We start from the raw sequence: 15,845 nt of genomic DNA, 5'->3' as shown, positions 1-15,845 counted from the left end.
GGTAGTATCAGTTGTTAACTTGTGTTTACATCGTATAGTTATTTCAAACTAGAAATGTCAGTTTATAAGCCAACAATGCGTCATTTGCGGGAGGTATTACTTTACTATTTTAATAGTAAGGAATCAGCTGCTGTAGCTCGCCGAATGCTCGTACACGCTTACGGCGAGAATATTATATCTACAAGTACATGTGAAAGAAACTTTAGGCGCTTCAGGAGCGGTGATTTCGACTTAGACAGATCTACTAAAAAACGACAAAATAAAGAACGGATAATTCGAGAATTAGTGCGTTTGAGTCTTGAAGACCCACTTATGACCCAAACAATGATGGCAGCAAAAGTTGGAATTACTCAACAAGCAGTTTCTAGATACCAAAAAAGTCAGGAATATCAAAACGAGTTAAAAAAACTACAGCAGAAACAAAGTTCTATACCTCTTGGTAATCTATGTCAATTATATATCAGTTTTATTTATACATAAGATATTATATTCTTAAGTACATGTTGTGTGTTGTAAAAACGTTTCAACAGATGTGATTTCTACTTAGAAAGACTTACTTTAAGCGCACTAAAAAGAAAACGGAGAGTTGAAGAATTAGTGCGTTTGAGACTTGAAGACCCGGGTATGACTCAAGCAGAGATGGCAACAAAAGTTGGAACAAGTAGAATGACAGTTGGTAGATACCAAAAAAGTCAGGAATATCAAAACGAGTTAAAAAAACTACAGCAGGACCAAAGTTCTATACGTCCTGGTAATATATATTCAAAATTTTAATATAATACAATATATATATTTTGTCTTCCATTAATTTTTCGGAAAAAATTGTAAAATTTAGGAAATGAAATTTATTTTATGTACGAATATATATATATATATATATATATAAATTAGGGTTGGTCAAAAAAATTAATGATTTTTTTTTTACAAGACACACTGATAAATTGGTTGCTAGAAACCTTTAAAAATTTCCTACCAGATATGATCTTTGATTTTAATAGGAAGATCCTCCGCATCGCAGTTTTTTGTTTTTATCTCATTCCAATAGGATAAAATTCATACCTCATCATTAATTAACTGTACAGAAAAATGTTTTAAAAGAATCTTGTAGGAAATTTATTGCTCTACAAAAAAGGTATCTTATAATTTATCCGTTAATCTCTCAATTTGATTGTTATTGAAGATTTAAGTTTAATTATTTTAAGACAAATTTCATTTTTTATAATGAATTTTTTTACTCGACAATAAATGACTATTATATGATGCGCAATACAAATTTTTGTAGGAAATTAACTGCTCTATAAAAATTTATGAAAATTTATGAAAAGTCTTATGTTTTAGCGATAAAATTAAGCGTTTAAAAGGTATTCGTCATCTAATTTTTAGCAACAAATTTTCAGTGTTACGTGTAGAAAAAAAAATTGATTTTTTGGACCCACCCTACTATATATATATATATATATATATATATATATATATATGATATGAAATCCTTAAGTAAATTTTGAGGATTACATAAACGCTACAAGTCGGCTTATTTTATCTTAGAAAGAACTACTTTAAAAAGAAAACATAGAGAATTGGAAGAGGAAGAATCCCTGAATACTCTGGATGATATTCCGCCTATAACTAATGACAAGAAAGCTAAAGAACATGAATTAGGCACATCTAAAGCAGAAGGACTCAAAAAGAGTGTAGAAAACAAGCTGGAGTCAGGTTCACAACCTAAAAGTAATATAAAATATTAAATATTACTATAAAATCATGTGTATTATATATATATATATATATATATATATAAGAAATTATATCTTTATGTAAATGTTGTGTGTGGTAAAAACGCTTCATGAAATGTAATTTCAACTTAGAAAGACCTACTTCAAGAACACTATGTAGAGAATGGGAAGATGAAGAATTAGTGCGTTTGCTCTGTGAAAACCCTAGTATACCTCATAGCGAAATCGCAAAACAATTGGGAATGAGCCAACGTATAGTTTCAAAGCGTGTACGCACTCAAGAAATACAAAGCTTATTAAAAGATAAAAGGCGTAAGCTAAGTTCTATAACTAATATAAGTAATAGTAACATAAATAATATAATAGAAAGTATAAATATATATCTATAATATTACATAATATCCACATTTTGTTTCTTCTATTTTTTGTTTGTTTGAAATAATTATGAGAATTAAGAAATAATATTAAACGACAGGAAAAATTATATATAATAGATATATACATATACAGGATTTTTTATCTCTAAGTACATGTTGTGTTCTATAAACGTATCAAAAAAAGTGATTTCATCTCAGTAAGACCTACTTCAAGAAGATCACGTCGAGAATGGGAAAATGGAGAATTAGTGCGTTTGCTGTTTGAAAACCCGAATATACCTCACAGGGAGTTGGCAATACAATTGGGAATAAGCCAAACTACACTTCCATCTCGCATAAACAGTCCGGAAATACAAAACAAAATAAAAGAAAGAATGCAGGAGGAAACTTCTATACCTAAAAGTAATATATATATATTAAATAATAATATTATATAATGCATATATGTATGTATATGATGAAAATGTTATTTTCTTATTGACAGCTTTGGAACATCAGTCAATTTAAAATGGAAGGAATTTAAAGAAAAGTTTTATTTTTTGGTTTGTTTTAAACCTATTTTGACACTCTTATTATAATTGTCAAAGTTTTGTTATGATTTTCTTTCTTTAGTGTATAATATCATATAAACCGTTACTAGACAGTACAAATAATATTGATTTACAAATATTCGCGTTTCACAGAATTCATTTTATATTTCAAGTACTGGATACATATAATATAATATACCTAATCTTTTTTTCTTACTATTTATCTGTAAAAATATATTTCTTTTACAATAAGATTTACATTCAAAGGTAGTAAAATTGATATCAATTTATTCGTTAAAGGAATAAATAATTTTAAAAATGATTAACCGTTTATATAAATTTTAAAATATTGTGTATCAATTATTGTTTATAAACAATGATATATAAAATAACTCTGTGACTCACTGTGTATATTAATATTTATCTTATTTTTTTCTTTTTCTATTTTGAATGTAGATCTCACTGAACAGCGTTAAAGGACTATTTCTGTTTGGTACTAGGGGACAGGATAATATTGACAATACGTGATATATACCAAATCTGATTTGAAAATAAAAGAACAATACATATATAACGTATAATAATTAGGCTTCTTATAGATAAACAAATACTATGTTGACTAAAGCACAGAAATGTTGCTGTAAAACTTACCTCAATCTTAGACGATTCAATGTTTTCCTGCTGATAAATGAAATCGACCGATGTTGCCTTGAGCGTCATTGGATAAACTGGATCATATGACAATGCACCCCTTTCACCTGTTTTGATTAATATTTGTTGAGAAATATGAGAAGCGGACGCAAGAAGAAAATTAAAAAAATTATTTGATTTTTTTCTTTTATGTGTGGAATTGAGAGTTTTCCGCATTTTAACTATCTAATGAACACATTAACCGTTTCCGTATCGTTAAAGTATCATTGAAGAACATTTACCTACTCTAGAAATATTTTTATGTCAACTAGTAATAAAATAATTGCTTGATACTCTACAGGGTTTTAGAAAATGTTAGTGCAAATTTAAATATACCTCAAATGTAGATATTATTATCTTATAATCTTTAGACAAACATAAAATTATTATATTTATTGTAAATTTATTTTTATAATTGTAAAAATATTGTACTTAATTTTTCATAATTCGATTATTTAACTTTATTTTATAAATATCTAAAATATAATTTATTTTAAACATTACTTTATTTCTATTAAAAATTTTTGTTTAACCTAAATTATCTGCATATTACTCAAAGATAATTTTCAGGATAAATGATTTCCTCACTTATGTATTCTTATAACAAACATAAAAATATTTTTTCATATCATTATATTTTTAGTGCAGTTTCTTTCTAATGTATTATTAATAAAAAATGATTCGTTTTATTCAGAAGCACGGAAAAATGTCGTTGAAGGGGTTATGCTTAGTTGCAAAGCTCAAAGAATACGTCTTTTTATGAATTTTTTATAGAAACAGTTTTTATTTATCAATTACCAGCTATGGTTATTCAAATAGAGCTTTCTTTTGAAAATACAATATCGCGTCGATCATGTATAAATATTTGACTGCAACGCTCATGTAGATGATCTTCCAAATGACCTCCAAAAAAAGGCGATAGGTGGTGATCTCCATTTCGGCGGTTTTGATTAGCCGAAATTAAAAACTGTGGTGGATTCTTGTAAAGGATAGATTAATGCAAGTATTGAGCTAGAAGAGTAATAAATAATTTGATTTTTGACAAAATGGCGGCTATTTGAAAAAATGTTTCGTTTTTAACTGAAATTTTTGCTACAAATTGATAAAAAAATAGATAGTATTAGTTTTTTAAGTTTTTTTTCCTGGTTTAATACCTGGAGAATATATATTAGAAGATTGTGTTAAAATTTGAGACGGATAGGTTAAGTTATTTCTGAAAAATCGAGATCACCGACTTTAAAAACACCATTTTGAGAAAAACGCGTTAATAGTTTCAGAAGTAATTTAAACATAGTTAAAATTCTTTCTGTTCAACGTACATGGTATCATCCATTGCAGGGCAAAAAAAAGGACCTTTTGCCGTATCCGTCGCATCTAAAAATTTTAGCTGGTTCTGTCGTCGAGCCGTTTTTCCTGCTCGCGTGCTCCCATACGTTCTCGAGTCGATGATCATCACACGCTCCACATCCTCTTTTCGATATAAGCAGGAGCTGCGATACCTAATGAAAGTCCTAATGCACTCATAAAGTAAATAATTATTTTGTACCTTCATTAAACATTTCAATTGAAATAGAAGCCGCAATTTCAACAACTTTAGAGCCACATAAAAAAATTTCTGGAGTTGTTTTCCTTATTAACTGATTACAAATCTCGATATTGTTTTGTGTAAATCCACCAACACACCTTTCCAATAATTTTACGCAGATAGGGTCCTAATAAATTGGATATATATCTTTAGAAACATCAGCTGGTAAAGTTGGATAATCATGGGGTGTAAGACGATAATGTGTCTTTTGCTTGCACTTGCTGCCAATTACACCATGAATCTTCTCCACCTGAGTACATTTCGTGTAGGGTCTTCTGATAAGTCTACCAATAGTGATAATATATTACCCAAATTGCATTATACATATTATTAACAGAATCACAATTTCTTCTTATTGCCAAACCATAGTAAGCTGTCAGCTTATCTGTTAGTTTAGCCGTGAATTTACCTTTCCCAGATAGTACTTTTTTGCAATTTTTTTTCAATTTTTCCAACTGATTCTTTATCTTTTACTAGCTCGCGGAATCATGAGAGCAGCTTCTACTTCTGTTATTACTCTACCTGCTTTCTAACACTCTGACGTAGAATTAAAAATTCAGGGTTGTCTCTAAAAAAATTTATCGGATTAGCTTCAAATCTTCAGAGAATATACATAAATATATGTACATTTCAAAAATGCAAAAAAAAAATCGATTTTTTTGAAAATTCTAACCGCGTATAACCCCTTTAATTAATACAATTAAAATTTTTTATAATATTATGTACTTAATTTATAGGCTCAAAAAACAAAGTTTTGTTAAACAATAAAAAATTTTAAATTGTGAAAATTAAAAAATTATTTTTCGATCAAATAAAAATTAAAAAAAAACTAACTCTGCCCACCCTGGGACTGGTAAGGATAATAGCTGAATAAGTCGAAGTTTTTTTTAGAGAATAAAAAGGAAATGCAAAATGGCGAATTTCGAGAATATAACGGTTTTATTCAAAAAAATGCGACAATTTCATGGATATTTTAGTTTTAAAATTTTATTATTATGTTTTCTCAGATGTCCATATAAAAGCAAAAATTTGAAAAATAAGTACGTCCCAATAGATTAAACTTTGAACAAGTTATAGCCGTTTTAAATAAAAGAGTCATTTTTTTCCAAAGTTATATAATTTTTTTTGGTTTTTGTAAAAAAATTTTAAATATTCTGAAAATTTTTTTTCATAGGGTATAATAGGATAAAAAACTTTCCTTCAAATCGAAAGCCATCGGAGTAAAACGTGGCCGATTTGACGACGAATGCCCCATATATTTATAAATTTCTGTAGATGGCATTAGCGACAAGTAGACGTCAAATACACATATATAAGACACCTTGGAATATTCTTTCACATTTTGTGAAGATAACTTGGTAGTATCAGTAGGTTATTGGGTTTTATATCATAAAGTTATTTCAAATTTAAAATGTCAGTTTATAAGCCAACAATGCGTCATTTGCGGGAAGTGTTACTTTATTTTTTTAATAGTTGCAAATCTGCTCATGAGGCTCACCAAATACTCGTACACTCTTATGGCAAGGATATTATATCTCAATTTACATGTCACGATAACTTTAGGCGCTTCAGGAGCGGTGATTTCAACTTAAACAGACGTACTAGAAGACGACTAAATAAAGAACGGTTAATTCAAGAATTAGTGCGTTTGAGACTTGAAGACCCGGGTATGACTCAAGCAGAGATGGCAGCAAAAGTTGGGATTCCTCAACAAGCAGTTTCTAGATACCAAAGAAGTCAGGAATATCAAAACGAGTTAAAAAAACTACAGCAGAACCAAAGTTCTATACCTCATGGTAATAAATACATAAAATTTTTATATAATACGATATATATATATTTTGTCTTCTATTTATTTTTCGGAAAAAACTGTAAAATTCAAGAAATAAAATTGAACGATCGGAAAAAATGTATATGTATGTTTATGTATACATATATATAGAATAGATATTATATCCTTAAGTATATGTTGTGTATGGTATAAAAGCTACAAGTCGGCTTATTTTTACTCAGAAAGAACTACTTTAAAAAGACAACATAGAGAATTGGAACATGAAAAATTGGTTCGTTTGATTCCTGAAAACCCTCGTATGAGTCAAGATAAGTTAGCAAAGCAATTGGAAATGAGCCTACCTACAGCTTTAAAAGGCGTGAACACTCAGGAAATACAAAACGATTTAAAAGAAAAAGGGTTGGAGCCAAGTTCTATACCTAAAAGTAATATAATAAAATAAATATTACTATAATATAATGTATATATATATTTTTTTTCTTCTATTTTTTTCTTTTTTGAAAAAATTGTAAAATTCAAGAAATTAAATTTAACGATTAAAAAAAAATATATTATTGATATATATATACAGGATATTATATCCTTAGGTACATGTTGTGTATAGTATAAACGCTTCAAGAGATATGATTTTAACTTAGAAAGGCGTATTTCAAGAACACCAGGCACAGAGTCGGAAAATGAAGAATTTGTGCATAATATAGATGAATTCCCGCATCTAACTCCAGACGAGTTAGCAGAAGAAAGTGAAATAAGCATATCTATAGCTCAAACGTTCATAAACTGTATGAAAAAATTAAACAAATAAAAAGTAAAAAGACGTAAGCAAAGTTCTATATCTAATAGTAATATAGATATATAATAAAAATATTACTTTGTTTTTGAAATCGGCGGAATATAAAAAAAAATTTTATTATTTTCTCGTTTTTTTGTTTGTTTGTTTGAAAAATATTTTAAAGCTTTTATGATCATTATCAAAGTTTATTTATGATTTCTTTCTTCAGTATATAATATTTCATAAACCGTTATAGTAGGTATAACAAATAATATTTATTTACGAATATTCGTTTCATAGAATTAATTTTAAATTTGACGTGCTTTATATAAATTATACAATATACATAAATACTTCATTTTTATCATTTATCTGAAATAATATTTTTCTTCTAGAATAAATTTTCTTTTGAAAGTAATGAAACTGATCTGAATTTATTCATTAAAAAATAAATAAATTTAAAATAGATTTTCCGTTTATTAAAATGATATAAATTTGAAATGAATTTGAATTTGAAAACATTGGGTATCGATTATTGTTTATAAACTTTATCAGTAATGATATACAGAATAATTCTGTTACTCATTGTGTATATAAATATTTATATTATTTTTTTTCTTTCCCTATTTTGAATTTAGATTTGACTGTACAGCGTAAAGGACTATTTCTGTTTTGTACAATGGGACAGGATAATAAAAACATTACGTGATCAATACCTAATCCGTTTTCTAAATTAGCAGAAAAATTAATATGCAAAAAATAATAATTGAGCCTTTTGTAGATGAACAATTACCACATTGACATAAGCACAGAAATGTTTCTGTAACACTTATCTAAATCTTAGACGATGCAGTGTTTTCCTGCTGAAAACAGAAATCGACCGCTCCTGATGCTGTCTTAAGTTTTACTCGATTAATTGGATCGTATGACCCTGCACTACCATTACCCGTTTTTTATTATTATTTTTTAAAATATACGATTAGCCGAAGCTTGGTGCTGTTCAACGTTTCGTGAACTCACCTATATATTATATAAATATAGTAGTAATATATATTATGTATACACATATATGTAGGGATAATTTATTTAGAGTGAGAGGTGCGAGGTGAACATACACCCAGTTTAATCCTACTAATAAGATTAATTTAAAACAGGTATTAGAAAACGTACAATATTAGTTTCACAATCTTACGGTTACAACTTAGATGAGCGACTGAATTCTTACGACTGTTACAACTGATATCTAACTACGGCTACGACTGCTACTGTTCTACTTCTACGACTGAGACTGCTCTTTCTTATTTCTTTCCATGTCTTTTATATCAGAAATCACCTACACCCCTTTTTGAGAGGGAAGAAGCTTACAAATCTTACTGACCAATAGCATAAGGATCCACCCCATAGTCCACCGACAAGTACAGCCTATGGTTTTCGGTAGTGGGAACTATACATACAGAAACTTAATCTAGCACATCGGAATGTTACCCTTTTTATGGCATCGCATATGTTTACACAGGTATCTGAAATTCTTCAAAAGGTCCCGACACTGCACACATGGTTTTTATTACACAAATATCCTAATAATCCTTAAGGTTCGTTTATTGTTTTATGGCCTACCTGATCTTTTCTTTTAGTCTGAAAAGTTTTCCTTTTCAATGAAATAAGATTCACAGAAAGGACTGAATACTGAATACTAGTTTTTGTCAACCTCTGCTACACTTAAAACTCTCCTACATATATATATGGACCGTTTCTTTAGAAAGTTGTGTATGTCCATTTAAAAAAAAAAAAGAGATATAACGTAATTTATTTTAATGTCAACTTTTTATATATTAGTAGTTAATATTTAATTTCATATAAAGGCCATATGTTTTGTACAATATAAATGTGGTCAGTAAAGAAAAATGAGTAGTCTTTGATATGCAAATCTTTAATTTTCTCCAAACAAGAGAAACTAAACTTAGAACACTTTCAAAATAAACGGTCGATATAAATCTTTTCTGTAGATGGCATTAGCGACAAGTAGACGTCGAGTTCATATATATAAGAAAGCTTGGAATACTCTTAACCATTTCGTGAAGATAACTTGGTAGTATCAGTTGTTGACTTGTGTTTACATCGTATAGTAATTTCAAATTAGAAATGTCAGTTTATAAGCCAACAATGCGTCATTTGCGGGAGGTGATACTTTATTATTTTAATAGTAGAGAATTGGCCGGTGAAGCTCACCGAATGCTTATATACGCTTATGGCAACAGTATTATATCCCGTCAAACATGTTATAATTTTTATGCAAGATTCGAGAAAGGTGATTTCAACTTAAACAGAATTACGAGAAAACGAATAAATAAAGAACGGGTAATTAGAGAATTAGTGCGTTTTAAACTAGAAGACCCGGGAATTACTAAAGCAGAGATGGCAACAAAAGTTGGAACAAGTAAAATGACAGTTTGCAGATACCAAAAAAGTCAGGAATATCAAAACGAGTTAAAAAAACTACAGCAGGACCAAAGTTCTATACGTCCTGGTAATATGAATACATAAAATTTTAATATAATACAATATATATATTTTGTCTTCTATTAATTTTTCGGAAAAAATTGTAAAATTTAGGAAATGAAAATTATTTTATGTACAAATATATATATATAAATTAGGGTTTGTCAAAAAAATCAATTACTTTTTTTTTTTTACAAGAAACACTGATAAATTGGTTGCTAGAAACCTTAAAAAATTTCTTACCAGATATGATCTCTTAATTTTTATAGGAAGATCCTCCGCATCGCAGTTTTTTATTTTTTTTCAGTCCAATAGAATGAAATTCATACCTCATCATTAATTAATTGTACAGATAAATGTTTTGAAAAAATCTTGTAGGAAATATAATGCTCTACAAAAAGGTATCTTATAATTTTTCTGGTAATCTCCCCATTTGAATGATATTGAAGATTTAATTTTAATTATTTTAAGACAAATTTCATTTCTGTTTATGTATTTTGTTACTCGACAATAAATGACTGTTATAAAATGCGCAATAAAAATTTTTGTAGGAAATTAACTGCTCTATAAAAATTTATGAAAATTTATGAAAAGTCTTATATTTTAGCGATAAAATTAGGCGTTTAAAAGGAATTCGTCATCCAATTTTTCAGTGTGTCTTGTAGAAAAAAAATAATTGATTTTTTTGACCCATCCAACTATATATATATATATAGAATATGAAATCCTTAAGTAAATTTTGTGGATGTTATGAGCGCTACAAGTCGGCTTATTTGACCTTAGAAAGTACTACTTTAAAAAGACAACATGGAGAATTGGAAGAGGAAGAATCACTGAACATTCTGGATGAAGTCCCGCCTATACGTACTGACGAGAAAGCAAAAGAACATGAAATAAGCATATCTAAAGCAGAAGGACTCAAAAAGAGTGTAGAAAACAGGCTGGAGTCAGGTTCTCAACCTAAAAGTAATATAATATATTAAATATTACTATAATATAATGTTTATATATATATATATATATTGTTTTCTCGTCTATTTTTTTTTTTTTTAAAGTTTTGAGAATTCATAATTTGAAATTTAAAGATTGGAAAAATGATTATTAATTCATATATATATATATACACATAGAATAGATATTATATCCTTAAGTACATGTTGTGTATAGTATAGACGCTTTAAAAGATGTGAATTTAACTTAGAAAGACGTATTTCAAGAACATCAAGTACGCAATTAGAAGATGAAGACTTATTGGATACTATGGATGAAATCCTGCGTAAAACTCATGACGAGGTAGCAGAAGAATCGGAATTAGGCATATCTAAAGTTGAAAGGATCCTAGACTTTTCGGAATGGTAAAACAAGTAGAAAGAAAAAGGAGAGGAGCAAAGTTCTTTACCTAAAAGTAATTATTATATATATTAAATATTACTATATAATTTATTATATAATTTTTTCTTCTATTTATTTTTTTGGAAAAATTGTAAAATTTAAGAAATTAGGTCTAACGATTGAAAAAATGATATTTTATTGATATATATATATATATGTACATATGTATAGAATAAAAATGTTATTTTATTTTTGAAAACTTTGAAACATCAGTCAGTTTAAAATGAGAAAAATTTATAAAAAAGTTTTATTTTTTTGTATGTTCTTCTGTTTATTTGAAACATATTTTGAAACTTTTAAGATCATTGTCAAAGTATATTTATGATTTATTCATTCTGTATATAATATTAATATTAACCGTTTCTAGGTATTGAAAATAATATTTATTTACGAATATTCGTTTTAGAGAATTCAATTTATATTTAAAGTACTGGATAAAAATAATTTAATATACCTAATTGCTTTTTTTTAATAATTTATTTGAAATAATATATTTCTTCTATAATAAAATGTTCTTCAAAAGTAATGAAAATAAGATCAATTTATTCATAAAAAAAATAAATAATTTTTGAATAAATTAAATGTGTATATAAATTTGAAAATATTGTGTATCATTTAATGTTTATAAACTAAGATATATAAAATACCCCTGTGACTCATTGTGTTTATAAATATTTATCTTATTCTTTTTTCTTTTGCTATTTTGAATGTAGGTTTTACTAACCAGCGTTAAGGGACTATTTTTGTTTGGTACTAGGGGACAGGATAATGTCGACAATACGTGATATATACAAAATCCGTTTTGAAAATAAACGAACAATCCATATATAACGTATAAAAATGGGGCGTCTTATAGATGAAGAAGTACTATATTGACAAAAGAACAGAAATGTTGCTGTAACCCTTACCGAAATCTTAGACGATGCTGTATTTTCCTGCTGAAAACCGAAATCTACCGCTCCTTATGCTGTCTTAAGTTTTACTCGATTAGTTGAATCGTATGACCCTGCACATTTCACCTGTTTTGATTGTTATTTTTTGAGATAAATGAGAAGCGGCCGATAGGGGAAAACTCAACAGATTATTTGATTTGTTTCTTTTATGCGTGAAATCAAGAGTTTTCCGTATTTTACCTATCTATTGAACACATTAACCGTTTTTGTATCGTTAAAGTATCATTGAAGAACATTTACCTACTCTAGAAGTATTTTTACGTATATTAACAAAATAATCCCTTGATATTTGCCAGGGTTTCTGAAAATGTCACTGCAAAATATAAATTAGCCTCCAATATAGATATGCTTATCGTATAATCTTTGGACAAGCATAATATTATCATATTTATTGTAAATTTATTTTTAAAATTTTAATAATAATATTTAAATATTTTTTGACTGTTTGATTATTAAACTTTATTTAATATATATCTGAAATATAATTTATGTTAAATATTACTTTTGTTCTTTTAAAGATCTTTTCTTCTAACCTAATTAATCTGCACATTAATCAAAGACAATTTTCAAGATAAATGATTTATACACTTATATTTTGATACAACAAACATAAAAATATTTTTTAATCATTATATTTTTGGTGCAGTTTCTTTCTAATGTGTTATTAATAAAAAATGATACGTTTTATTCAGAAGCACGGAAAATGTCGTTTAAGGGGTTATGCTTATTTGCAAAGCTCAAAGAAGACGTCTTTTTTTATGAATTTTTTATAGGAACAGTTTATATTAATCAATTACAAGTTATGGTATTTCAAATAGAGGCTTCTTTTAAGAATACAATATCGCGTCGATCATGTAAAAATATTAATGTGCACCGCTCCTGTAGATGACCTCTCGAAGGACCTTCAAAAAAGATGCGTAGCGTTGATCTCCGTCTCAGCAGTTTGGATTATTTGTAATCAAAAACTGTTGTCGATTCTTTTAAACAATAGATCAATGCAGGAATTGGACGAATGTAATTATAAATATTTTTAATTTTGACAAAATGGCGGGTATTAGAATAATGTTTTGTTTTTCACTCAGATTTTCCTTTTAAAATAATTTTAAAAAAATATTAGTAAATTTTTAAAATTTGTACTTTAACTGCGTATAAACCTTTAAAATAATGCAATTGTTTTATTTTATAATATTTTATAATAATAAAAAATTTTTTTAAAATTTATTTTCTATATTATTTTTTCTATATTTGAAAAATAAGTTATATTATTGTATTTTTATTGGAAATATAAAGTAAATAAGGTTTATTTTTTTTTGTAACGTGTCTAGTTTCTTCTATTTAAAAACTTTCCTATTTTATTGAAAAATTAGTATAAATTTCCTAAATACGCAAACATTATAATTAAAAATCATGTCTTTGGATATTTATGGACCCGGGACTTGAACCACGGATCTTTCGCTTTCCGGGCGACTGCTCTTTAACCAATTGAGCTATTCCAGGGCCCACCGACCAGTTCTATTCCACGAATGATTAACAAGTTTGGCATGAAGGCGTTCGTCCCAAATTTATAAAAAAAATATTCTACAATGTTGTTTAATTTTTTTTCTCAGATGTATATGATAATCATTTCATTTTTTTTTTGTAAAATATTGCAGACAATACAGTTATTATATTCTATATATTTCGTAATTGTTAATTGCAATATTTGCGAAATAAATAATTTAATATTAATTTTTCAATAAAATAGAAACATTATTAAATCGAAAAGAAATACCACGTTTCGTAAAATAAAAACAGACCACGTACCTTCTTTCTTTATTTCGACCGTCGGTTAGTTTGGACCTTATACTTTTGTCGCATTCTTACGTGCTTATCTCTGTCTATTCTTTTACCTTTCTATCGCTCAAACCCACAAACATTTCGAGTATCGAAAGAATATGTGTGTTTACGCTTTGTAGTATGCAGTCGCACACAAAAACACTCATATACAACCAGAAGCGATAACTAAGAAGCATAGAATAAAGAGAAGAACGAGAATAGGAAAAACTGTATAGCTATATTCCGTCTAATTCTCTCGCAGACTCAATCCTATATGTTTGATTCTTTCTCTCTCATTATTTAGTATAGAGTTTCATAGCGTCGTTACAAAGCTGCGTTACCGTTTATCTACTATTCAGATCACTTCCATTCTAAAGAAGTTTTCACTTCAATAAATACGTCCCAATGGTTAAACTTTGAAAAAGTTATAGCCTTTTTAAATAAAAGAGCCATTTTATCCAAAGTTATATAATTTTTTACGGTTTCATAAAAAAATTTTAATTATCCTAAAAATTGTTTTTCATAGGGTAGAATAAGACAAAAAACTTTCATCCAAATCGAAAGGCATCGGAGTACAAAGTGGCCGATTTGACGACGAATACCCCATATATTTATAAATTTCTGTAGATGGCATTAGCGACAAGTAGACGTCAAATACATATATATAAGACAGCTTGGAATACTCTTTCACATAATGTAAAGATAACTTGGTAGGCTCAGTAGATGACTTGTATTTACATCGTATAGTTATTTCAAATTAGAAATGTCAGTTTATAAGCCAACAAGGCGTCATTTGCGGGAGGTATTACTTTACTATTTTAATAGTAATTCATACCCTGCTGAGTCTTATCGAATGCTCGTAGACGCTTATGGCAAGGGTATTATATCCTTACCTACATGTAAAAGAAACTTTAGGCGCTTCAAGAGCGGTGATTTCAACTTAAACAGACGTACTTTTAAACAACTAAACAAAGAACGGTCAATTAGAGAATTAGTGCGTTTGAGACTTGAGGACCCGAGTATGACTGAAGCAGAGATAGCAGCAAAATTAGGAGTGTGTCTAAATACAGTTTACAAGTACCAAAGGAGTCAGGAATATCAAAATGAAATTGAAAAACTACAGCAGGACCAAAGTTCTATACCTCTTGGTAATCTATATGAATTATATATCATTTTTATATATACATAAGATATTATATTCTTAAGTACATGTGTGTGTTGTATAAACGCTTCAAGAGATGTGATTTCTACTTAGAAAGACTTACTTCAAGCGCACTAAAAAGAAAACGGACAGTTGAAGAATTAGTGCGTTTGAGACTTGAAAACCCGAGTATGACTCAAGCAGAGATGGCAACAAAAGTTGGAAAAAGTATAAGGACAGTTTACACTTACCAACAAAGTCAGGAATATCAAAACGAGTTAAAAAAACTACAGCAGGACCAAAGTTCTATACATTCTGGTAATATATATATAAAATTATAATATAATACAATATATATATTTTGTTTTCTATTATTTTTTCGGAAAAAATTGTAAAATTTAGGAAATAAAATTGATTTTATGTGCAAATATATATATATATATATAATAGGGTTGGTTGAAAAATCAATTATTTTTTTTTTACAAGACACATTGATAAATTGGTTGCTAGACACCCTAAAAAATTTCTCAACACATATGATCTCTCATGTTTTATAGGAAGATCCT

The 15,845-nt window shown here is 28.0% G+C and overlaps 1 protein-coding gene across 1 annotated transcript; it reads left to right on the top strand.

Annotated features, from left to right (window-relative positions):
• Positions 1-12: 12 nt before the first annotated feature.
• Positions 13-3,266, top strand: LOC149032788 (uncharacterized). The gene is made up of 6 exons (XM_089171675.1): positions 13-439; positions 548-676; positions 1,546-1,728; positions 1,866-2,045; positions 2,309-2,512; positions 3,097-3,266. The coding sequence occupies exons 1-6, from the start codon at positions 55-57 to the stop codon at positions 3,114-3,116; spliced, it is 1,101 nt and encodes a 366-aa protein (XP_089027801.1). The 5' UTR covers positions 13-54; the 3' UTR covers positions 3,117-3,266.
• Positions 3,267-15,845: the final 12,579 nt, after the last annotated feature.

The sequence above is a fragment of the Polistes dominula genome, unplaced genomic scaffold (assembly GCF_049000335.1).
Source record: "Polistes dominula isolate Pdom_NZ unplaced genomic scaffold, Pdom_raw_medaka contig_84, whole genome shotgun sequence".
Taxonomy (NCBI): Eukaryota; Metazoa; Arthropoda; class Insecta; order Hymenoptera; family Vespidae; genus Polistes; species Polistes dominula.
Note: the sequence above shows the minus strand (reverse complement) of the source record. Positions and strands in the feature narration are given on the sequence as shown.

Excerpts from the sequence above, each read along its gene's own strand:
- LOC149032788 (XM_089171675.1), top strand. The coding sequence starts at position 55 with ATGTCAGTTTATAAGCCAACAATGCGTCATTTGCGGGAGGTATTACTT. Across the intron at positions 677-1,545 it reads AACAAGTAGAATGACAGTTG|AAAGAACTACTTTAAAAAGA; the intron begins GTAGATACCAAA and ends ATTTTATCTTAG. Across the intron at positions 1,729-1,865 it reads GTCAGGTTCACAACCTAAAA|AAAGACCTACTTCAAGAACA; the intron begins GTAATATAAAAT and ends ATTTCAACTTAG.